Source organism: Ascaphus truei, unplaced genomic scaffold, assembly GCF_040206685.1.
Source record: "Ascaphus truei isolate aAscTru1 unplaced genomic scaffold, aAscTru1.hap1 HAP1_SCAFFOLD_372, whole genome shotgun sequence".
NCBI classification, from domain to species: domain Eukaryota; kingdom Metazoa; phylum Chordata; class Amphibia; order Anura; family Ascaphidae; genus Ascaphus; species Ascaphus truei.
In genome coordinates, this window is record NW_027456703.1 from 76,558 (window position 1) to 100,745 (window position 24,188).

At 50.9% G+C, this 24,188-nt stretch overlaps 1 protein-coding gene across 1 annotated transcript; it reads left to right on the forward strand.

The window, feature by feature from the left end:
* Nucleotides 1-1,689: 1,689 nt before the first annotated feature.
* On the forward strand, nt 1,690-8,598 carry LOC142483859 (uncharacterized). Its single transcript, XM_075583780.1, has 2 exons — nt 1,690-2,104; nt 6,592-8,598. The coding sequence occupies exons 1-2, from the start codon at nt 1,846-1,848 to the stop codon at nt 7,956-7,958; spliced, it is 1,626 nt and encodes a 541-aa protein (XP_075439895.1). The 5' UTR covers nt 1,690-1,845; the 3' UTR covers nt 7,959-8,598.
* The last annotated feature ends 15,590 nt before the right edge of the window (nt 8,599-24,188 follow it).

Below are 24,188 nucleotides of genomic sequence, written 5' to 3' on the forward strand. Positions count from 1 at the left end.
GCGCATGCGCAAACACCTAATGGCCGCCGCAACCTCTCCTGGGCTGTCCCTGCACTCGCGCGAGTCTCTAAGGGCTGCCTTAACTTTCTGTTTCTATCTTCGATCCTGCGCACGCTCGCGCAACGTGTCATGGCGGCCCCCGCTAGCCGGGTGCGCCGCCGGAGCTCCATGGACGCTGAGCGCTCCCTGCACTGGCCCCCACCCTCGCGAAGTGCCGGCGGGTCTGTCGCTGCCTCCGGCGGCACCCGCGACCGCTCGGCACTCGCGGAGGGGGGTCAAGGAGTACAAAATAAGACCGGAGCTACATTTATATATCTAGGTCCCCTCTGGGCTTTATTAATCCCCCTCTCTGTAGTTACCTCTGCTGCGGTTGGGAGAGTTGCGGCCGGTTGCGAGGGCTGGTGTGTGTGCGTACGACTTCAGGAGCTCCAGGTGGGTGGCAGTGGGAGTAGAGTATGGCGAACGGCTCGCCGGAGGCTTCGGAGGCTCCGTCCGTAGGGCGCCGTCATGTTGATGGTGCGTGCGCACGCACGGCAGTTCGTGCATGCTCAAGAAAGTTGCGGCGGCCATTACTCAAGTTGCGCATGCGCAGTGAGTTAGGCGCACGCGGTGGTGATAGAGAATAAGCTCCGTGGGGACTACAAGCCCCATAATGCATAGGGGCTTGCTACACCTGATGACACAGTGCAAATAGGGCTGAGAGGCATCAGTGCTGCAGGATTGATACATTTCGTGCGCTGGAGAGGACATGTCAGTCGGTGCTGGAACAAGATTAGGGAAGGTTGTGGGTGCAGGGGTCCGTGACCCTCTGCATTAGGCCAGATATTCCCCTAGGCCCCAGCAAGGCTCTGACTCACTTGTAAAGCTTGTGGCTGTTTTAGGGACAGGCCCTTAGGTAGGGACTGTTCCCCATTAGCCATTTGGTAGTCAGGGACACAGCTGCCACGCTGCGCAGACCTGCAAGGTGGGTTCTGGGACCAGAGCTCCCAACAGGACACTGAGATTATTCTGACGGTGATATTATCCACAACGGAATTCCCCCAACGTGGCCGCGGATGACAACGTTGGATCAGACGGATCCCCTTTTGTTATTCTGCTATACCCGGATGCAGGAGCGCCAGGCAGGTATCTAACAAGTGTACTAACACTCCAAGGGATAGCGCTATCTCCAGCACATTTGGGTGGGCCTTGACATTGGGACACGGACATCAGGGAATTGGTTCCTGGCACCCATGGTACTTTGGGACACTCACTGTGATATCAAGTGCGGAATATATATCTTGCTGTGGGGTACAGAGTATCTATGTTATTGTGTATTAGTAAAGGTCATAAAGGTTATTGTTATATTCTGTGTGGTATTATTATTTGTTCCTACACGGGGGTTATGCCGATCAGTTGTGATCCCGTGCAGGTGGAGGCGCAGTCATCTAGTATCTCAGGTATACCCCAGACTCCCAGTGGTGGAGGCTCAGGTCTCTGTGAGCCAACAGGTAATGCCAGCACCAGTAGACTCTTCTCATAAAGGGGAAAGAGGGCTATATATATTTTTCTGTTTATATACACGAGTGCATATTGCCTGCTCTGTTTGTGCTATTAGCACTTTTCACCACGAGGTGGTGCTGTTGCACTGTTTTTTACAGTTGGGGGAAGCGCTGAACAGTTTATTTCTTCTATAACTCCCATAATCCCCGGGAGTCTCTGCCTCCTGACACACCTCTGATTCTGCATGCAGCCCCTCCATGTGCTTGGAAGCCATCTTGGTGTGCTCTGACTTTCTCTCAGCTCTCACCTGCTTTTGCTGATATTTGGGGGCGTCTGTGTCGGCCTGGAGAGAGATTTCTCCATATGAAAGCTTCTCCTTACTTTCCAAGTTGCTGTGGATCTATTCCTGCTTTTCCACCTCTGTTCAGATGGATTGAAACTGAGGGTTATATTCAGCCTGATGTCTCTGCAGAGACTGCCTGCACATGTATCTTGTTCAGATGGATTGAAACTGAGGGTTATATTCAGCCTGATGTCTCTGCAGAGACTGCCTGCACATGTATCTCCCCCTCACAGGAGCATGCAAAGTCTCCCTGCTTTTTGCTGCTCACAGGAACATCCAGTGAGTTTTTATCTACTGCCTTAAATCATTTGTTCTGCTTGTTTGTGTGTGTGTGTGTGTGTGTGTACAATGTTATTAAAACATTTATTAAAGTATTTATTTCAAAACATACACACACACACACACACATACAGTACATACACACACACACACACACACACACACACACACACACACACACACACACACACACACACACACACACACACACACACACACACACACACACACAGTACATATACATACATACATACACACACACATATAGTACCTCACTCGCGAACAGCATATACACAAAAAGCGTGCGGCCTGTGCGTGCACGTCCGCACACAGTATAGAATGAGCCTTACAGCGGCAGGCTCTAGTTAAGACATCTATAGAAACCCTTAGATCCTTTCTCCAACAAATTGTCGTCTTTCTTTTCTTTGGGGAAACTTGGTGTGACGGATTAAACCGGGCTCCCTTAGTAAAAGAAGGCTAAGGCCAGTCTGCTGTCTCCTTGCCATGCCAGGTCCCTTCATTTTAATGCAGAGTATCAAAGATATATTTCAGCTGTATGATCTACTGGTTCCCTGATTTAATTATGAAAACAACTGGGTGTCCACAGGCCCCACAGTGCACCCCGGGGGCTACCCACTGGTGTCTGGGGGCCCTCAGTTGGCCCCTGCTAGGCTCCGTGGGCCTCCAGATGGTCCCCGCGGGCCCCAATGAGGTCCATGGATGGTCTGGGGGTCCCCGGGTCATCCTCACAGGTGCCTGGGGGCCCTCGAGTTGTCCCCTTGTTTGTCTGGGGGCCCTCAGTCGCCCCCACGGGTGTCTGGGTGCCCTCGGGTAGTCCCCACAGGGGTCTCGGGGCCCTCGGGTGGTTCCCACAGGGGTCTCTGGGCTCTCAGGTGTTACCACAGGTGTCTGAGGGCTCCATAGGGGTCCCCGGTTCCTCCCTACAGGTGTCCGTGGATCCTCAGGTGGTTCCCGTGAGTGTCTGGGGGTCTTCGTGGTCCCCGTGGGTGGCCTCGCGTAGTCTTTGTGGGTCCCCGCTGGCCTGCGGTACCATTCCTGTATTTAAAAAAACTAAAACATGGCCTACATTTCAATAAATACACCTCTCTTCAACCCCCCCCCGCCCCCCTCCCCCCCGCCACCAAACACATACAATACATTAATGGGCAAAAAAACCTATTGTTAAGATATGGAAAATAGATTGTTTGCCCATTATTAAACACAACATTAGCAAGCCAGCATAAAGTAAATAAAAACCGTTCTACTTACCCCTGCCAATATTAAGGGCGTCCTCGTCAGCTTACTGCATGTCCATCTCCTCCGTTGCCAGAAAGAATACATAACAAAATACAATCTAATGGCCCTAAACCCTTAATTACCTTAGCGGTTAATAATCACTATAGTAATTAAAGGGTTAAGCCACCCTGTCCCACTACCCACCGGGAGGCCTAACCAACCACCCCGGACCACCTATACCCACATTTTACCTATTGAGTGCCATAGTGGTACATCAAACCCATATAATATGGGCATGATACGCCACTATAGCACTCAATGGGCACCCTAATCAAAATACGTGAATGCCCAAAAGACACAATAATAAAACTTACAGTAACACCTAAACACCCCAATTCAATAACTAAAAACACTAGCCAACAAATGCAATTAATAAAAGCACTAACCAACAAAACAATGAATTAATTGAACCTGTAACCAGCAAAGCAATTAATTAATAAAACAATTAGGCAACACAACAATGAATTAATTGAACCAGTAACCAACAAAGTAATTCATTATGAAAACACACAGCTAAACACTACTTAGTATGTGGATATGCTTTACATGTTTTTTTATGCAGTTTTTTAGATCAACTTTTTGTCTGAACCCCTTTTTGGTTTATCTCCTTTAAGAGATTTAGTGCTCCGGGTTTGCTTTGAACATCCTGGAGTTTCAGTATTAACTATAATAATGGGAGTCCGTAGCCCTTATAGGTATATACTACCAGGTCTATATATTCTACTGAATAGGAGATTACCTCCAAGAGACTCCGTTGAACATCAGTATATGTTTTCCATCAGGGTCAGCAATTGATTCAGTGCTATATTATGTTAGAGTATATGTTTATAAGTAATGTGTTGTACACTGGGATTGGCCATGGATCTATTAACACCACTCCTGTTGCATTATTTTTTTATTAATCTATATATATATTTTTTAAAACGTATGTTGGCTGTGTTTATGGGCAATCTGATTGGTCCGTCGGTCTGTCACTCAGCCTCTGGCCAATCAGATTGCTCGGTCAGTCCCCCCGGCCCCCCACGGCTCTCATTGGCTGGCGTGCTCTAACAGTCTGACCCACTCTACACACAAACACCACCCACACACCGCGTGCTCCTCTCCAAGACTGCCTACCACACAATGTGCACCAGCCACCGCCATCTCCCGCCCAGGTAAGTTACTAAACCGCCCAGCTCACACCCCTGCCACCGGGCCGCCGCCTCAAACCCCTGCGCCTCCCCTCCCAGCTCACACCCCTGCCGCCGGGGCCTCTAATCCCAGCTCACACCGCTTCCGCCGCCGGGCCCTCAAACCCCTGCGCCTCCAATCCCAGCTCACACCCCTGCCGCCGCCGGAGCGTCAAACCCCTGCGCCTCCAATCCCAGCTCACGCCGGAGCCTCAAACCCCTGCGCCTCCAATCCCAGCTCACACCCCTGCCGCCACCGGAGCCTCAAACCCCTGCGCCTCCGGCCTCCCCTCACATCCCTGTGCCTCCCGCCGCCTCAAAACCCCGGCCGGGACCAAGCGGGGGAGCGGGCACACCAATTGCAGACACACTGCCTTCCGCCTCAGGCTGCGGCCCCACTAGCGCTGAGCGGGCGGCGCTTGGAGCGGTTATATGCATATATATATATATATGCATGTTCCCGCCCACGCGATGCGCGGGCACACACGCTCAGCGCTTTTGTAAATAAACTTTTTATACTTTCCCGCTTGCCCAATAGCCCTCAGTTGCGCCCCCCTCCCCACAAGTTGCAGGACACCCGGCGCTCATGCTCTAAGCATCAGCGCGCTCAGCACTAGCGGGGCCGCAGCCTCAGATCCGCGGGGAGTGGGCGCCGCTTGCACGCGCCTCCGTCTGCTGAACATCCCCAGCAGACGGAAGGTTCGGGGGGTGGGGAGCGGACGGACAATCAGCCGAGATAGCGGGGGAACGACCGGACGGGGGAGCAAGCGGCCGCCGGATACATTGTCACTTACCTCCCTTCTCTCCCACCCTTCACCCCCCCTTTCTCCTACCCTCCCCCTCTTTCACCTCCCACCTCCCCTCCCCCTTCACCTCCCTCCCCCTTCACCTCCCCTCCCTCCCCCTTCACCTCCCCTCCCTCCCCCTTCACCTCCCCTCCCCCCCTTCACCTCCCCTCCCTCCCCCTTCACCTCACCACCTCCCCCTAACTCCCTTCCCACCCCCTCCCTTCACCTCCCCCCCTTCACCTCCCCCTCCTCCCTTTACCTCCCCTTCACCTCACCACCTCCCCCTAACTCCCTTCCCACCCCCTCCCTTCACCTCCCCTCCCCCCTTCACCTCCCCCTCCTCCCTTCACCTCACCCCCCTCCCTTCACCTCACCCCCCTCCCTTCACCTCCCCTTCCCCACTCCCCCCCCGGGCCACACACACTCGACACACACCCGCCGCCTCTCACCCACGCCACATACTCGACACACACCCGCTGCCTCCCACCCCTACGCACCGACATCACTGACCAGCTGCCGCCTGCATTCACCACACACCCGCCGCCTCACACCCTAGCAGGACCCCCACCCACAGCCAGCTCTCACTACCCACGCGCCACCCGTACTGAACAACCACCCGCCGCCTCACACGCTAGCGGGACACCCGCCTCACATTTTTACATCACTTATGTCACCAAAATATACATTGTACTGTGGTGTGTTTACAATAAACCATTTTTAAACATCATCATATTACATTTTCTTCCATCTATCTTTTCAACATTATTATCCAACCTTTCCACCAAATAGTCAACCTATTGTTCCCTGATTTATAAATAATACTACCTATTACGTATTTACATCCCGGGCAATGCCGGGTATATCGGCTAGTTACCAATAAAAGGTTTTATTGTATCTAACTCATTACACAACACTGTGAGTGCATTAGGAAGGGATTCTTTCCCTCCTTTTTTTTGATGTAACAAAGAATTTGACAAGATTTCTGCCACTTTAATTGGTGTTTTCCAGCAAGTGAGATTTATTTTTAAATATTTTGAGTCACTTTAAATCTATGATCCACTACATCTGCTCTCCCGGCCCTAATGCTGCACATGTTGTGCTAAACCCTTTCTTTGTACAATGTACATCTACAATTTACTTTCATCCTGAACTGTTTGTGCTATTCCAACTTACCTCCTGCATGGCCTTCTGTAAGACAGTTTGTGTAACTGTGACTTTTTTGTCTCTTGTCTAGTGCTGATAGCACCAATAATCCATCCATGCCAAGACTGCAAGGTTGCTTTTAGCAGGCAGGATTACCTCCTCAAACATCTGAAGTTCAAACACCCAAATGAGAATATGGAAAAGATGAGGACAGAACAATCTATCAACATTCCAATTAATATGACAGAAAATGCAACTTTCAACCAGTCAAGGCAATTAATAAACAATGTAACTGCTTCTTATTCAAAAGAAGGTATATTAGAAGGTGCCACCGGAAAAGATTTTGGAGAAAGTGGGAAGAATCTGACTTGGTTATCAGACCAGAACCTACAGAAGAGGACACACACAGGGGAGAGACCGCATGTATGTGGGGAATGTGGGAAGGGATTTAGTGTGTTATCAAACATGAACACACACATGATGACACACACAGGGGAGAGACCGCATCTATGTGGGGAATGTGGGAAGGGATTTAGTCGGTTATCCCACCTGAACATACACATGATGACACACACAGGGCAGAGACAGCATGTATGTGGGGAATGTGGGAAGGGATTTAGTCAGTTATCCCACCTGAATAGACACATGATGACACACACAAGGCAGAGACCGCATGTATGTGGGGAATGTGGGAAGGGATTTAGTCGGTTATCCCACCTGAACATACACATGATGACACACACAGGGCAGAGACCGCATGTATGTGGGGAATGTGTGAAGGGATTTAGTGTGTTATCCCACCTGATCAGACACAAGATGACACACACAGGGGAGAGACCACATGTATGTGGGGAATGTGGGAAGGGATTTAGTGATTTATCCAGCCTGAACACACACAAGAGAACACACACGGGGGAGAGACCGCATGTATGTGGGGAATGTGGGAAGGGATTTAGTGTGTTATCCAACCTGGACACACACAAGAGAACACACACAGGGGAGAGACCGCATGTATGTGGGGAATGTGGGAAGGGATTTAGTCAGTTATCCAGCCTGAACAAACACAAGAGGACACACACAGGGGAGAGACCGCATGTGTGTGGGGAATGTGGAAAGGGATTTAGTCGGTTATTCAGCCTGAACAGACACAAGAGGACACACACAGGGGAGAGACCGCATGTATGTGGGGAATGTGGGAAGGGGTTTAGTGTGTTATCCGACCTGGACACACACAAGAGGACTCACACAGGGGAGAGACCGCATGTATGTGGGGAATGTGGAAAGGGATTTAGTCGGTTATCCAGCCTGAACAGACACAAGAGGACACACACAGGGGAGAGACCGCATGTATGTGGGGAATGTGGGAAGGGGTTTAGTGTGTTATCCGACCTGGACACACACAAGAGGACTCACACAGGGGAGAGACCGCATGTACAGTACAGGCATACCCCGGTTTAAGGACACTCACTTTAAGTACACTCGCGACTAAGTACATATCGCTCAATAGGAAAACGGCAGCTCGCGCATGCGCCTGTCAGCATGTCCTGAACAGCAATACCGGCTCAGTACCTGTACCGAAGCTGTGCGCAAGCAGGGAGACTATAGAGCCTGTTACAAATGCGTTATTGACATCAGTTATGCACATATATGAAGATTGCAGTACAGTACATGCATCGATAAGTGGGGAAAAGGTAGTGCTTCACTTAAAATACATTTTCGCTTTACATACATGCTCCGGTCCCATTGCGTACGTTAATGCGGGGTATGCCTGTATGTGGGGAATGTGGAAAGGGATTTAGCCGGTTATCCAGCCTGAACACACACAAGAGGACACACACAGGGGAGAGACCTATCTCTAAAGCCAGGCCTGTTTAGGGATAACCAGCAACTAAGACGCTCACATATAAGTGCACACGTGTGTCTGTGTTACGCTGACTCACAATGCAACATGACTTTACTTTATGTTGCACAAAACAAGCGTTTTTAAAAGGATAGAAAAGTTATAACTTTTTAAATGCAGGTTATTTATATAATTCTCATTGTAGAAAAATGTTATTGTTTTATATTTCCATGCTGTTGGTTATAATAAAATTTGCATTCCCCATTATGCTGAAGCAGTCTGTAGTTTCACTTAGCTTCGAATCGGAATAGTTTCCGTAACCAATTTGCTGCCGGTGTTTGGCCGCAGACCAACCCCCCGCCACCGGCCGTTTTGTTTTGTTTTTTTGTAACTTGTGTTTTTATTAAAGCTTTCGACAATTATATGAGTAGGGAGGGTGGGGGATACAAAAAGAAAAAGGGAGGTTGAAAAAGCCATGATTTGCATATTTAACCCTTCCCCCCCCCCTAAGGGAGAGCTAGCAGTTACATAGTGTTGCTGGTGCTATTAGCTCACCTCTGATAGTACAGAAGGACTGAGGGCTCCACGTTGTAGTGGGGAGTAGCATAGGACAGGCTTTTAGATGTTCTCAGGTGCAGCGCCTCCATCCTCCAGGGCCCTATCAGAGAAAGGAGTTGCCCCTGCAGGAACTCTTCTTCAGTAACAGAGACCAGACGACAACAGTTCACTTATATATTGATGCAGGCCCGTCCTGTTGATCCCTTCTCACGCAGGAAAAGTACTTCACAGTATAACACATATTCCCTCGCAACCTGCTGCATCTGTGTCCCTGACTAGACACCCATGGACTTGAGGTCCATGAGCTAAACCTTCTCAACCCCTACCCCCTTATGGGCTAGGGGAATCCTCACCTACTCCCTAAGTAGCAGGCATTCACAGAGGAACTTTCTAGAATTTGGCTTGCAGACCCTTTTTGCTACCAGGGGAGGGTTCCAGGTCTTCGCCCCGGTAGGTGGGCAGTACCTCAGTATAAGGCTCACCAACCCCGCCCCCCTCTTTGTGTCTAGGCTCCAATGGTTTCAGGCTACACCTGCAAACAATTATCAATTATCTGTAGGTAACAGGAGCTCACATTGACTGAAGACAAGGGATTTAACCCTAACACTGCCTGCACTGGTACCAGGAAAACACATAATCCGGGCACAGGGCTACATGCTCCCCATGGTGAAACCCTCACATCCCTGCATGAGGCACACAATTTATGCACCTTCAATAAATTTGTGAAAACAGAACATACATAACAGTAACAATAACATGACCCTCCCTTCACTGGAGAACCCATTCTCTGTGTAGCCCTTCTCATGCTCTGAATATTCTGTAATATTGTGTAGGATTTGGGCTTACACACCATCCGTCCTACACTATCCAGTACTCTGACCGAATAGCAGCACTTTTGGCCCCTCTCAGAAATTTATTATACTCTATCCAGGTAGACATTCCGGCCTACCTTCCATACTCTTCTTAGGCACTGCACTGAGCAGACAGGTAGTCTAGAACAGTGTCCCTGAACCAATCCTCTCTGTAAGCCTCAGCTTCACGCATTAGGGGTTCTTAAGGCTAGTCATACCCATGAGATTTCATATAGCTCTGTATACCACTATATGATCAGCTCTACTATTCTTTTATAAGATTCTGCCCACAGGCTTGCCCTGGTAATTCCCAAAATAGTGGCTCTGTGGGTATGGCGTCATACTTTACCACCTCCAAGCCTGAAAATGATATAATTCCCAAGCTGATATCTCTGCTACACTCACGGATAATCTCTGCTGTTTTCTCAGGCGTAAACTTTCCCACTTCCCACCATTGATCTATTGCATCAGGTTGCATCAGATGAAATCTAGTTCTATTCATGTCGGGCACATATCCCTGGAACATTGGGTCCCACCAGTGTACAATTCTCTCCTCAGTAGAGCTAGGCACATTGATAGTAGAGTCATCTGTTATAATACTCATAGTGGATGGTGGTCTGGGAGTAGCTGTCACACTCGTGCTGCCCGCAAACCTGACAAGACCCCGGTACTGAGGTGGGAAAGGAGAACTTCACACACCCACAGCAGCGGAGCTGGTATTTCAGCAAAGCCGGGGTACTGTATGGGCCAAAGAAGAAGGTTAGTAGGGTACTTGCCGGGTCCCGGGTAGTAGAATCAAGAGTAGTTGTGTCCGTAAGCCAAAGGTCTTTGGGTAGAGAGAGCTGCGTAGTAGTTTTCCGTTTGCCAAGTCCGGGGGGTAGAGAAGACAGCTTAGTCGATTTCCTTTTGCCAAGTCCAGCCACACACTAACGGGAGGAATGTGACAGGGTGAATGAATGTCACCAGCTATGAGAGGGGAGAAGAGAGAGGTGAGGGGGGGAAGAGAGAGAGAGGTGAGGGGGGGGAGAGAGAGAGGTGAGGGGGGGAGAGAGAGAGGTGAGGGGGGGAAGAGAGGTGAGGGGGGAAGAGAGAGAGGTGAGGGGGGGAAGAGAGGTGAGGGGGGGAAGAGAGAGGTGAGGGGGGGGAGAGAGAGGTGAGGGGGGGGAAGAGAGGTGGGGGGGAGAGAGAAGTGAGGGGGGGGGAAGAGAGAGGTGAGGGGGGGAAGAGAGAGGTGAGGGGGGGGAAGAAATAGGTGAAGGGGGGAGGAGAGAGAGGTGAGGGGGGAAGAGAAGAGAGAGGTGAGGGGGGGGGAAGAGAGGTGAGGGGGGGAAGAGAAGTGAAGGGGGGAAGAGAGAGAGGTGAGGGGGGGGGAGAGAGAGAGGTGAGGGGGGGGAGAGAGGTGAGGGGGGAAGAGAGAGGTGAGGGGGGGAGAGAGAGGTGAGGGGGAAGAAGAGAGAGAGGTGAGGGGGGGAAGAGAGGTGAGGGGGGAGAAGAGAGAGGTGAGGAAGAGAGAGAGGTGAGGGGGGAAGAGAGAGGTGAGGGGGGGAAGAGAGGTAAGGGGGTGGGAAGAGAGAGGTGAGGGGGGAAGAGAGGTGAGGGGGGGAAGAGAAAGAGGTAGGGTGGGAAGAGAGGTGAGAGGGAGGGGAGAGAGGTGGGGGGAAAGAGGTGAGGGGGTGAGGTGGGAAGAGAGAGAGGTGAGGGGGGAGAGGTGAGGGAGGGTGAGAGGTGAGGGGGGGAAAGAGAGGTGAGGGGGGGAAGAGAGAGCGGTGAGGGGGGGGAGAGAGAGAGGTGAGGGGGGAAGAGAGAGAGTGAGGTGAGGGGGGGTAAGAGAGAGAGGCAGGGGGGTAAGAGAGAGAGAGGTGAGGGGGGGGGGAAGAGAGAGAGGTGAGGGGGGGAAGAGAGAGAGAGGTGAGGGGGGGAAAAGAGAGGTGGGGGTGGAAGAGACGGAGAGGTGAGGGGGGGAAGAGAGGTGAGGGGGGGTAGAGAGAGGTGAGGGGGGAGAGGTAGGGGGGGGAAGAGAGAGAGAGGTAGGGGGGGAAGAGAGAGAGGTAGGGGGGAAGAGAGAGAGAGGTAGGGGGGAAGAGAGAGAGGTGGGGGTCTCCGTAAGCCAAAGGTCTGGGGGTAGAGAGAGCTGCGTAGTAGTTTTCCGTTTGCCAAGTCCGGGGGGTAGAGAAGACAGCTTAGTCGATTTCCTTTTGCCAAGTCCAGCCACACACTAACGGGAGGAATGTGACAGGGTGAATGAATGTCACCAGCTATGAGGGGGGAGAAAAGAGAGAGGTGAGAGGGGGAAGAGAGAGAGGTGAGGGGGGGGGGAAAGAGAGAGAGGTGATGGTGGGGAGAGAGAGACGTGAGGGGGGGGAGAGAGGTGAGGGGGGGAAGAGAGAGGTGAGGGGGGGAAGAGAGAGAGGTGAGGGGGGGAAGAGAGAGGTGAGGGGGGGAAGAGAGAGAGAGGTGAGGGGGGGAAGAGAGAGAGGTGAGGGGGGGAAGAGAGAGAGGTGAGGGGGGGAAGAGAGGTGAGGGGGGGAAGAGAGGTGAGGGGGGAAGAGAGAGGTGAGGGGGGGAAGAGAGAGAGAGGTGAGGGGGGAAGAGAGAGAGGTGAGGGGGGGAAGAGAGGTGAGGGGGGGGGTAGAGAGGTGAGGGGGGGAGAGGTAGGGGGGAAGAGATAGAGAGGTAGGGGGGAAAGAGAGAGAGAGAGGTGGGGGGGGAGAGAGAGAGGTAGGGGGGAAAGAGAGAGAGGTAGGGGGAAGAGAGAGAGAGGTAGGGGGGAAGAGAGAGAGAGGTAGGGGAGAGAGAGGTGGGGGGGAGAGAGAGGTGAGGGGGGGAAGAGAGGTGAGGGGGGAAGAGAGAGAGGTGAGGGGGGGGGAGAGAGAGGTGAGGGGCGGGAAGAGAGAGGTGAGGGGAAGAGAGGTGAGGGGGGGAGAGAGATGAGGGGGGGAGAGGTGAGAGGGGGGAAGAGAGAGAGAGGTGAGGGGGGGAGAGAGAGAGAAAGGTGAGGGGGAAGAGAGAGAGGTGAGGGGGGGAAGAGAGAGAGAGGTGAGGGGGATAAGAGAGAGAGGTGAGGGAGATAAGAGAGAGGTGAGGGGGAGAAGAGAGAGAGATGAGGGGGATAAGAGAGAGGTTAGGGAGGTAGAAGAGAGAGAAGTTAGGGAGGTAGAAGAGAGGTTAGGGAGGGAGAAGAGAGAGAGGTTAGGGAGGTAGAAGAGAGAGGTTAGGGAGGGAGAAGAGAGAAGTTAGGGAGGGAGAAGAGAGAGGTGAGGGGGGGAAGAGAGAGAGGTTAGGGAGGGAGAAGAGAGAGAGGTAGAAGAGAGGGCTTAGGGAGGTAGAAGAGAGAGCTTATGGAGGGAGAAGAGAGGTTAGGGAGGGAGAAGAGGGTGAAGGGAGTAAAAGGGGGAGAAGTGGGTGGATGGAGGATAGGTTGATGAAGGGGCGATGGGGAGAGAAGTGGGGGGTGAGTGGAGGGGATAGGTGGATGGAGGGGCGATGGGGAGGGAAGGGGGGAGTGGAGGGGATAGGTGGATGGAGCGGAGATGGGGGATGGGGGGAGTGAAGGTGGTTGGGGGAGAGAAGTGGGGGGACAGTGATATTAACTACAACTAAATAAAAAATATATACCCTATTTCCTCAATTCTAAGACGCACCTTTTTTTACGATTTTCACATGTCTGAAATCGGGTTGCGTCTTAGAATCGATGTATTAAAAATAATAATAATAAAAAGTCTATAGCAGTAAACCCCTCTTTTCACTTACCATGTTTCAGGAGAGGTCCCATGTCAGCGGAGGGAGTGCGGCGGGTGTGCGACAGGACAGGTCCCAAGTCTTCAGGTGAATGAAGATTAGTAGATGGCGGTCGTGCGGCGGCGGCGGCAGTGGCAGGAGAACTGAGCAGGAGCAGAGCAGCATAGGGGAATGGCTTGGGAGGTGCACACTGTAACCGAAATTCAGACACCAGTCAACTTCCGGTGTTACAGTGTGCACCTCCCAAGCATGAGTGCATGTTTTTATGTCTGTCTTTTTTAATAATAAATGTTATAGTGTTACACTATTGCTGCCCCTTTTTGTTCCCAATCGGTATGGTGATGCTGATGCTGGAAGTGTAAATCGTGATACCAGCAGCAGGAATCAGTCGGAGCCAATCGTGTGGAGATTTAAAGAAACCTTTTGAGGCCCATTCTTATCTATTTTTAAGTAAGTAGATAGCAACGGTGGGGGTGTGGAACATTGACCATAGGGTACTGCGCAATGGTTGTTTCATTTGTATTTCCAGACAAGCGTCCAGTGTAAAAGAACGGGACATTGTGGACTGTGGATCTCTTCTATATCATCTTTTGATTCATGGGACTACTCCAATTCGTCAGGTTTATTATCTGATAGTGCGCCAGGGAATCACTGTTTGTGTTGTATCTGTGTTATTTGTCATATATTTCTCTGTGCTTTGTGAAGACTGTTGCAGGACCGGGTACTGGAGTGCCTGGCAGGTAAACTACAAGTGCACTAACTGTATCACAATTCATTCAGGACAAGGTGGCTGCGCAGTCACACACACATATAGATTCACTGTCTCACTTGAGGGTGGGGGAATATTGGAAGAGGGAACTGGACACGGGGTGGGATCACCCGGTGAAGGAGGGTAGTGAGCGTCCTGCGAGACGCAAAGTATAGTGTCTTCCTCAGAGAGGGACACCTGTTGATGATAAAGAAAGAGAGAGGTTACGCCATTTGTTCATGCTAGTGTAACGGGTATTCCACCCCACCCAATCACATATATATTGTGGGTGCGGAGAACATACAGTGTTACCAGGTGTGTGGTGCGTTACCTGTCGGCTCACAGGAAGGCTGAGCTTCGACCACGGGGAACCTGGGGCAATTATACTAGGAATGAGAGTAACCGTGTACTCGGTGCAACGCCTCCACCTGCGATGGTTCCTAACAGAGCAGGAATTGTTCCTCACAGGACATCATACAATAACTAACATACAACATGTATAATAACCAAACACCTTTTACTTGGGAACCGCATACAACACAATAACCATACTAAATAATACCATACACCTTAATATGACAGGTGTCCCTCTCTAGAGGAGACACTACTACTGCGTCTCACTGGACGCTTCCCCCAACACCAGGTGATCCCACCCAGTGTCCCGTAAGTCCCACCAATGTCCCGCACTCTTGGAGAGAGAGAATATGGGTGACTGCGCAGTCACTATTAACTAATAGGCCTGTTGGTGCACTTGTAGATTTAATGGTACCTGCCCGAGCACTCCCATGCTCGGATCTCCAACTGGCTTCGAAAAAGATCTGACGCTCTGCAACTTCGTCTGATCCTGGAGCTCTCTGGCCGGGGTCAGCCAGGGCGATCCCCCCCTGGAGATAGTCTCTGTGGGCCCAACGGGAACCCAAACCTCTTCACGGGAAGCGCAGCGTCCGCTGTGTCCCTAACCTAACTCTAGCGCTACTGTGACAGGATCCCTAACCTAGGGCCTGTCCCTGTAGCACCACAAACTGGGGAGTGAGGACCTATCTGGGACCTAAGGGGTAATGACCTACTCCGTTCCCCTAATACTTCCCCGTCCTGACTCTAACTTTCTGTAACTAACCTTCGCAGTGTCGCTCTGCAATCTACTGGGAGCGTGCAACAAGCGTGTTGCACAAACCCTGTGCCTTCTTGTCAGACCTCACAGCACTGACAGCCGTGACTCTGACAAGACAGCGCACTAACTCTCTATTAGGGCAGCGTCCCTATCTTGGGCCGTCCCTTCGCAATTACCCACTAGACTAGTGGGGAGTTGGGGCCTACCTGGAATGTGAGGGACCTTACGCAGTGCAGGAGCTTCACTCACTCCCTGCACCCTTCCTTCCCTTACAGCTCCCCAGCTCCTAAACACTAACGTGGGCTCAGCACGCGAAATGTATCAAATACCTCTCCCTGCAGGGAGATCCTAAGCCCTATTGGCTCCCTGGCATCACGTGGGGCGCGCAGAGGCTCCTGGGACTCGTAGTCCCTCTCTAGGGCCTTCCCTAATAGGCTAGGGCTTCGCGGGCTTTTGTGGCGCTGTCCTGCGCATGCGCGAGCTTCCCCGCCGGTCCCCGCACCTAAATCCCTTCTGCGCATGCGCGAGCTACTATGTAATGGTGGCACCCTGTTCCACGAGCCGCCAGGACCTCAGCAACGTGATCGCGGCCGCGCGCGTCCCCGGCAACGGGCCGCTTCAGGGAACAGCGCGCTGCTCGTGTTCCTGCCCCCACACATCCCCGCGAATGACCGCAACGAGGCAAGGGAGGGGGGGTACCCACATGCGAAAAGGAGACCTGGCTACACTAGTAAAGTCAATTGGTTGGTGTATATTGCTGTGTGTGTTGATGTACATAAGTGTCCTGCGAAGAACCACTTCCCCTCTGGCGGAAGCTGTTGCAGGTAGAGGCGCTGCACCAAGTATCAAGCATTGCGTGTGCCCCAGGCTCTCCGTGGCAGAGGCTTAGGCCCTGTGAGCCTACAGGTTATACAGCATACGGTAGCGGTCTGTGTTCGCTAGGAACCAGGGCTACACACACACACACACACATACATATATACACACATATATATATATATATATATATATATATATATATATATATCTTATGAAACAGTTACAGACCAGATTAAAATGTGACTGCCTTAGTTTGACTGATGCTGGATGTGAGAGTCTCCGGTAGGGTGCTCCAGTTTTGGGGTGCACGGTTTGAGATTGGTTGCTGAAACTGACGTCGCGCTGCTGCAGCCAGGAATTACAGATTCAAAAGACTCCCGCGACTGCAGCAGCGGCGACACCGCGCTCTGCAGCCAATGGTAGTTTCAAGTAGGGAATAAAAGGGGGTATAGTAGCGCCAACCGTATGTTGATTCCAGAGCAGATATTCAGTCCAATATATAGTGAGGTCCCACTGTCAGAGTTCATAGAGGTGATTAAAAGTCCTCCAAACAATATCAATTAGGGAAAAAAGGGGTCCTCCAGCGCGTTGTTAAAACATAATAAAGACCCAGCATGTTTAAGGTTCTGGGGTATTAAACAGGTTAAGTCAGAATGGTGGGGGGGGTGATTTTATCCAAAAAATGTCTAGGCGAGAATCCTTTTGGATTTTCACTCTCCAGACTCTGGCACCCAACGGGTTAAATGTAGATATGGAAGTTGGTGCATTTATCTAAATCTGAAGCTCTTTTTCCCTGTTAGGAGTCTCTGTATATCCAATTATTTTATCTGCCCATTTTATATGTATCTCCTTTGGGCCCAAAAATGGCATTTATACATTTCGTAACAGAGTTTTTTATGTTTTCCACTGTACAGCAATTTGGACTATTGCTTTTTGCTGCTCACAGGATCATCCAGTGAGTTTTTATCTACTGCCTTAAATCATTTGTTCTGCGTGTTTAAGCTGCTGATCTGTGTAGGAGCAGTGGGGCTGCAGGAGCTCAGGGGGTTTGACTTCACTCTGGCGCCATACTGGAAGTCCGGGCGGGATATGCTCTTTTATTGAGAATATTTTGTTTGTGGGTGTTTTTATATAGTAATAGGGAGTGAGAGGGGGAGGGATGGTGAGCTCTAGCTACTGTCAATAAGTTGGTGCCAGGGGTGAGAGAGTCATTAAACACAAAAGTACACTTGCCTAGACAAGTTAGAGAACCCCTTTTGAACAAGCACTCATACAGTGAAAAATACAAATAGTTAAAAGGTGACCTTTATTAGTGTATATGGGTAAAATTAGTGAAGTACGTAAACACTCAACACAATTAAAACACGTATTAAACTGAATGCCTCTAAGTCTAAATTATAGACTAATAGAGGTAGTACTTGAAGGAAGTTAGTGTAACTGGCACCGTATAAAGCGAAATCAAAAGATTGTATTAAAGTGTAAAACAAATATGGTGCCTCAGTGTGGTGTATCTAATATGGTTGAAAGAGTCTGGTGTATGTCACTCAGGTGTAATGGCAGTCACACGGCTTTCATGCCACATCTGAATAATATATGGTTCTCTGACAATATACGGAGTGATTGCAATATATAGCTAGTGCATTTCGGGCCAGACCCACGTAATGAGTACTGAGTGTGGCCTAACTAGACTCTGTTGTCAGAGAAACCAACAAAGGGTTAAAAATGTCCTTCAATACAACGCTGGATACAATAAAGTATCAGGAAGAGAGGCTACTGTGTAGCTGGGGGGGGGGATGAGGCTAATCATTGGGAACTAAAGATGTAAAGATGTATAATTTAGTTATTTCCCACTGGTTAATACATACTTCAAAATTCTTATAGCCTCAAATGAGCACAGTGTGGTTATACACAATAGATGAATAGTAAAATAAATTACTGCTCGTATCCCCTGTGAGGGTAGCAAGTGTGGTTGTAAGCAGGCTAGCTGGTATGTCTATACTCATGAAGCCATTTAAAAGAGTTATCTGTAGCTGCCTTTGAGTGGAGTCGCTCTATATCTGCAGACCTATATAGATAGTATGGATACGTGATTTGTACTTAATAGCCGCCCAACTGTATCAATCAATATAGTAATTACAGATGAGTAGGCTATATTGCCAAAGACAAATAAATAAATCTCAGTTACCACATATCCTCTGGGGCAAATAAGCCCTGTCTGCTGGGTGTAGGCGACTAGGTATGGTATATGTGGTGCCCTGCAGCCGCTCAGTAGTATGCCCACATGAGTAGAGGGGTGCCTGAGTGGCTGCTGTCTCGGAGCGTTTAATCACAGCTCCCGAGTAGCAGCATCTGTTGAGTCTCCACCCGGCATGGTGTATTCATGAACACCGCCAAGTATAGAACTGCCGGGTGGAACTCTAGATGGAGCAGCAGCTATTCTCCGCGCTATTACAATATAACAGACGTCGCCACACCAGTGCGCGTGCTGACGTCACAGAGGAGCGCCCACCTATGAGTGCTTGTTCAAAAGGGGTTCTCTAACTTGTCTAGGCAAGTGTACTTTTGGGTGTTTTTATAACTGCATCCAGTGACACAAACTGTTCCCCAATAAAAGCTGGAGAGAAAATAGGTTTTATTTGCTTTTGGATGCATTTCTTTTATTGTCTCTATTATTCCAGCCGAATCTCCGCCCCTCCGCCCCTCCGCCTTCCCCCCTTGCTGACGTCAATGGCCTTGTAGCCAGCGACGTCTCCAAAACTGAGTTACAACTTTCGCAATGGCTACGGAGACGGGTGACGCCATCTGTAGCCGGCACTATAAGCGCAGCCTTACAACGGCAGGCTCGACAGTTAAGACACCTATAGAAACCCTTAGATCCTTTCTCCAACAAATTGTCGTCTTTCTTTTCTTTGGGGAAACTTGGTGTGACGGATTAAACCGGGCTCCCTTAGTAAAAGAAGGCTAAGGCCAGTCTGCTGTCTCCTTGCCATGCCAGGTCCCTTCATTTTAATGCAGAATATCAGGGAAAGGTATATTGCTGGGTTACAGCTGTATGATCTACTGATTCCCTCCCCCCTCTAGCAGACAGATACCCCTCTGTGGTTCCTCTGTGTGTCCCATGCAGCCATTTGCTGCATGACCCCTGCTGAGATCTGCTCCTTAGGGTGAGGTCCCAGTCAGCACTGTGGCACGCACCCGGGGTGGGGGCTCGTGCACAGCGCTGGAGGGGAGAGGGAGCGTTTGCGGCAGGAGGGGGCGTGGTGGTGGTGGGTTTGCAGGGGCGTGGCCATGACCTCACACGGCTGGTTCATCCCCATTGGCTGAACCGCCGGCTGGGGCGTGGCCATGCCTCCGTTGCAAACTCTGATCTTAAATTCCCCGGCCTGCCTGAAAACCTGTCCCGCACCGCTGGGCAAAGGTGCGCGACAAGGTAGGGACTGGGACCAACCTGACTGGGGGGGCGGAGTTTGAACGCACAGCGCACGCCCGTAGAAGTTACTGGGGCCGCCCCTTTAGGCTGAATCCATAGAACGTGGAGCAGCACTGAGCCGCGCGGATGCTGATGCTCACCTGATCAAGCATGAGCGATTTCATGCCATGCAGGCGAGCCAGTGTCCGCGATCGGGAGGCGGGGCAGTGACGTCGCTGGGCCAATCGCCTGCGATGCACTGACAACGTCACAGCGCCGTGACGTTGACGCTGCTTCTCGCTGATTGGATGTTTTCAGCCGACAGCGCGCTGAAAAACAGCTTGGCTGTCGGCTAAAAAATCCAACTCTTCAGCACGCCTGCGGACGCTCGCGGGAGCCCCCTATAAAGACATCCTCATTGAGGATGCCGGGGCTCAGCACGGAGCGTCCGCACGGCTCAGCGCTGCTTGTCCTTCTATGGACGTGGCCTTAGGCTGCGGCCCCGCTGCCGCTGAGCACGCTCATGCATGAGTGGTGATGTCACCAGCTCTCCAAGCATGAGCGATCGGTGTCCTACAAATGTTTTAGAGCAGGAGTGGGGGGGCGTGGCTATTACAGGAGGGGCGTCTCATTGTGTCTGTCTCTCTCCCCCCTCCCCCCATTGCTCTCTCCCCCCCTACCCCCATTGCTCTCCCCCCCCCATTGCTCTCTCCCCACCCATTGCTCTCTCCCCACCCATTGCTCTCTCCCCCCCCCACTGCTCTCTCCCCCCCCCCATTGCTCTCTCCCCCCCCCATTGCTCTCTCCCCTCCATTGCTCTCTCCCCCCCCATTGCTCTCTCCCCCCCATTGCTCTCTCCCCCTCATTGCTCTCTCTCCCCCCCATTGCTCTCTCTCCCCCCATTGCTTTCTCTCCCCCCCATTGCTCTCTCTCCCCCCCCCATTGCTCTCTCTCCCCCCCATTGCTCTCTCTCCCCCCCATTGCTCTCTCTCCCCCCCCATTTCTCTCTCTCCCCCCCCATTGCTCTCTCCCCCCCATTGCTCACTCCCCCCTCATTGCTCTCTCCCCCACATTGCTCTCTCTCCCCCCCATTGCTCTCTCTCCCCCCCATTGCTCTCTCACCCCCCCCATTGCTCTCTCCCCCCCCCCCCATTGCTCCCTCTCTCCCCCCCCCCCATTGCTCTTGGCTTGCTGTCCCCAGTGTCACACACTCCTACCTACAGTATTATGTATTATTTTTTTTTTTCCGTTTTCAATGTTGTGTTTTCACTTCCCCCATTATTTCTGTACATTCATAGTATGATTGATACAGTGGCAGCCGACCCTTTCACTCGCAGAGGATCGCAGCGAAGCAGGTTGCCAGCGGAGGAGAGCAGGACCACAGCGCTATTGCAGGGCAGACACCGGGAGGGGCGTTTGACATCACAGCGCTGGTGCGTGCTCCTCCCCCGTACCGCCGAAGCCCCCGTGCGTGCACATGCCATCACGTGGCCGCCACCTGCACTATCCTGTTCGGCCGCCCGTGCACAGCTACTTCGACTGCCCGTCCGCGTACAGCTTTTTGCCTTCCTGCGCACACCAGGTTTCGCTGCCTGTGCCCCCCCCCCCTTGGGGCGCGCACACCAGTTTGCGCACCGCTGCATTCAATTACAACACCCACACATACTCAATCACAACTCACACTGCACTCACACTCATCACACACTGCACGCACACACTCTCTCACCCTGTACACTCTCTCACCCTGCACACACTCTCAGACTTTTACCTGGGGGGGGGTAGTACTCCGCATGATCCGGTCCCCCTTGTGGGGTAAACAGACAGGAGGAGGGGCTGTCTGTGTGCAGGGAAGGCCTCGCAGGAGCAGAGAAGCAGCAAGTTCCCGCCCCCACAGCAGAGAGCAGAGAAGCAGCAAGGCCCCGCCCCCACAGCAGAGAGCAGAGAAGCAGCAAGGCCCCGCCCCCACAGCAGAGAAGCAGCAAGGCCCCGCCCCCACAGCAGAGAGCAGAGACACAGCAAGGCCCCGCCCCACAGCAGAGAGCAGAGAAGCAGCAAGGCCCCGCCCCCACAGCAGAGAAGCAGCAAGGTCCCGCAACAAACAGAGAGCAGAGAAGCAGCACAGAGCTTGTTCAACCACCCGTGCACAGTGTCTGCCGGCACGCCGCCTGCGCTCCCACCCCCCAGTTTGCGGACCGCTGCCATAGAAAGAAGTAAACCTCACATTAGAAGTGGCCGGTGGCGGACGGTGCATCTGCGACCGCACATCGGTGGCCAATAGGTTGCGGCGAAACTATTACGATTCAAAGCCAAGTGAGGCTACAGACCGCTTCAGCATAATCCCACATTTTATTAGAACCAACAGCATGGAAATATAAAACAAGAACATTTTCCTTTAAATATAAGAATGATACAAATAACCTGTTATATCTTAAAAGTTATAACTTAATCCTTTTAAAATGCTCGTTTTATGCACCATAAAGTCACTTTGCATTGTGATTCAGAATAACACAGATACTGTACATGTGTGCACATATGCGAGCATCTTATTCGCTGGTTATCTCTAAACATGCCTGGCTTTAGAGATAGGTCTCTCCCCTGTGTGTGTCCAGGCTGGATAACTGACTAAATCCCTTCCCACATTCATGCTGTCTCTCCCCTGTGTGTGTACTCTTGTGTGTGTTCAAGCTGGATAACTGACTAAAACCCTTCCCACATTCCCCACATACATGCGGTCTCTCCCCTGTGTGTATCCTCTTGTGTCTGATTAGGCTGGATAAGGTACTAAATCCCTTCCCACATTCCCCACATAAATGCGGTCTCTCCCCTGTGTGTGTCCTCTTGTGTGTGTCCAGGCTGGATAACTGACTAAATCCCTTCCCACATTCCCCACATACATGCGGTCTCTCCCCTCTGTGTGTCCTCTTGTGTGTGTTCAGGCTGGATAACTGACAAAATCCCTTCCCACATTTCCCACATACTTGCGGTCTCTCCCCTGTGTGTCACCTCTTGTGTAGGTTCTGGTCTGATAACCAAGTCAGATTCTTCCCACTTGATCCAAGATCTTTTCCTGTGGCACCTTCTTATTCAAAAGAATATATCTTAGAAGCAGTTACATTATTTATTAATTGCCTTGACTGGTTGAAAGTTGCATTTTCTCTCATATTTATTGGAAGGTTGCAAGATAGTTTGTCCTCGTCTTTTCCATATACTCATTTGGGTGTTTGAACTTCAGATGTTTGAGAAGGTAATCCTGACTGCTTAAAGCAATCTTGCATTGTTGGCATGGGTGGATTATCGGTGCTATCGGAACTAGACAAGAGACAAAAAAGTCACAGTTACACAAACTGTCTTACAGAAGGTCATGCAGGAGAGGTAAATTGGAATATCACAAACAGTTTTATTTATTATTTATAAAATGTTTTACCAGGAAGTAATACATTGAGAGTTACCTCTCGTTTTCAAGTATGTCCGGGACATAGTTAATATGACAAATAATACATGGTTACAAATACAGTTACATAAATGAACAGGGTATACATTATATACAATACATTGCATGCATAGTTAGAGAAGATGTATATTATAGGCTTATGTAACATTTACAGACCAGATTAAAATGTGAGACAGCCTTAGTTTTGAAAGAACTTAAACTGGTGGTGGATGTGAGAGTCTCCGGTAGGTTGTTCCAGTTTTGGGGTGCACGGTAAGAGAAGGAGGAGCGGCCGGATACTTTGTTGAGCCTTGGGACCATGAACAGTCTTTTGGAGTCAGATCTCAGATGATAAGTGCTGCATGTGGTAGGGGTGCGGAGCTTGTTCAGATAGGTGGGTAGCTTGCCAGGAAAATATTTGAAGGCAAGACAGGAAAGGTGAACTTTGTGCCTAGACTCGAGTGATGACCAATCTAGTTCTTTGAGCATTTCTCAGTGATGTGTGTTGTAGTTGCATTGGAGAAGGAAACGACAAATTGAATTGTAGAGGGTGTCAAGTTTGCCAAGGTGGGGTTGGGGTGCCGAGCCATATACTATATCTCCATAGTCGATAATTGGCATTAGCATCTGCTGTGCAATACGCTTTCTGACCAGCAGGCTTAGGGAGGATTTGTTCCTGTAAAGTACACCTAGTTTGGCATAGGTTTTGGATGTCAGGGCATCAATGTGCATTCCGAATGTTAAGTGGGAGTCAAACCATATGCCCAGGTATTTAAAACTAGTAACAGGAGTTAGAGTGGTGTTAGCGTTGGTTCTGATCTGGAGCTCAGTCACTGGAAGCTTTAAACATTTTGTCTTGGTCCCAAATACCATTGTTACAGTCTTGTCAGTGTTTAAAAACAGTTTGTTTTGGGAAATCCAGTTTTCGAGTCTCAAAAAGTCAGACTGAAGTAAGTGTTCAAGGTCGGAGAGACTATGGCTGTGTGCATATAAGATTGTGTCATCTGCATACATGTGTATTGAAGCTTCCTTACAAGCTGTGGGAAGATCATTGATGAACACTGAGAAGAGTAGGGGCCCCAGAACAGAGCCTTGCGGGACACCACAGGTGATATCCAGGGGGTTGGAGTTAGAGCCTGAGATGGACACATGTTGGGATCTACCTGATAGGTAGGACTGAAACC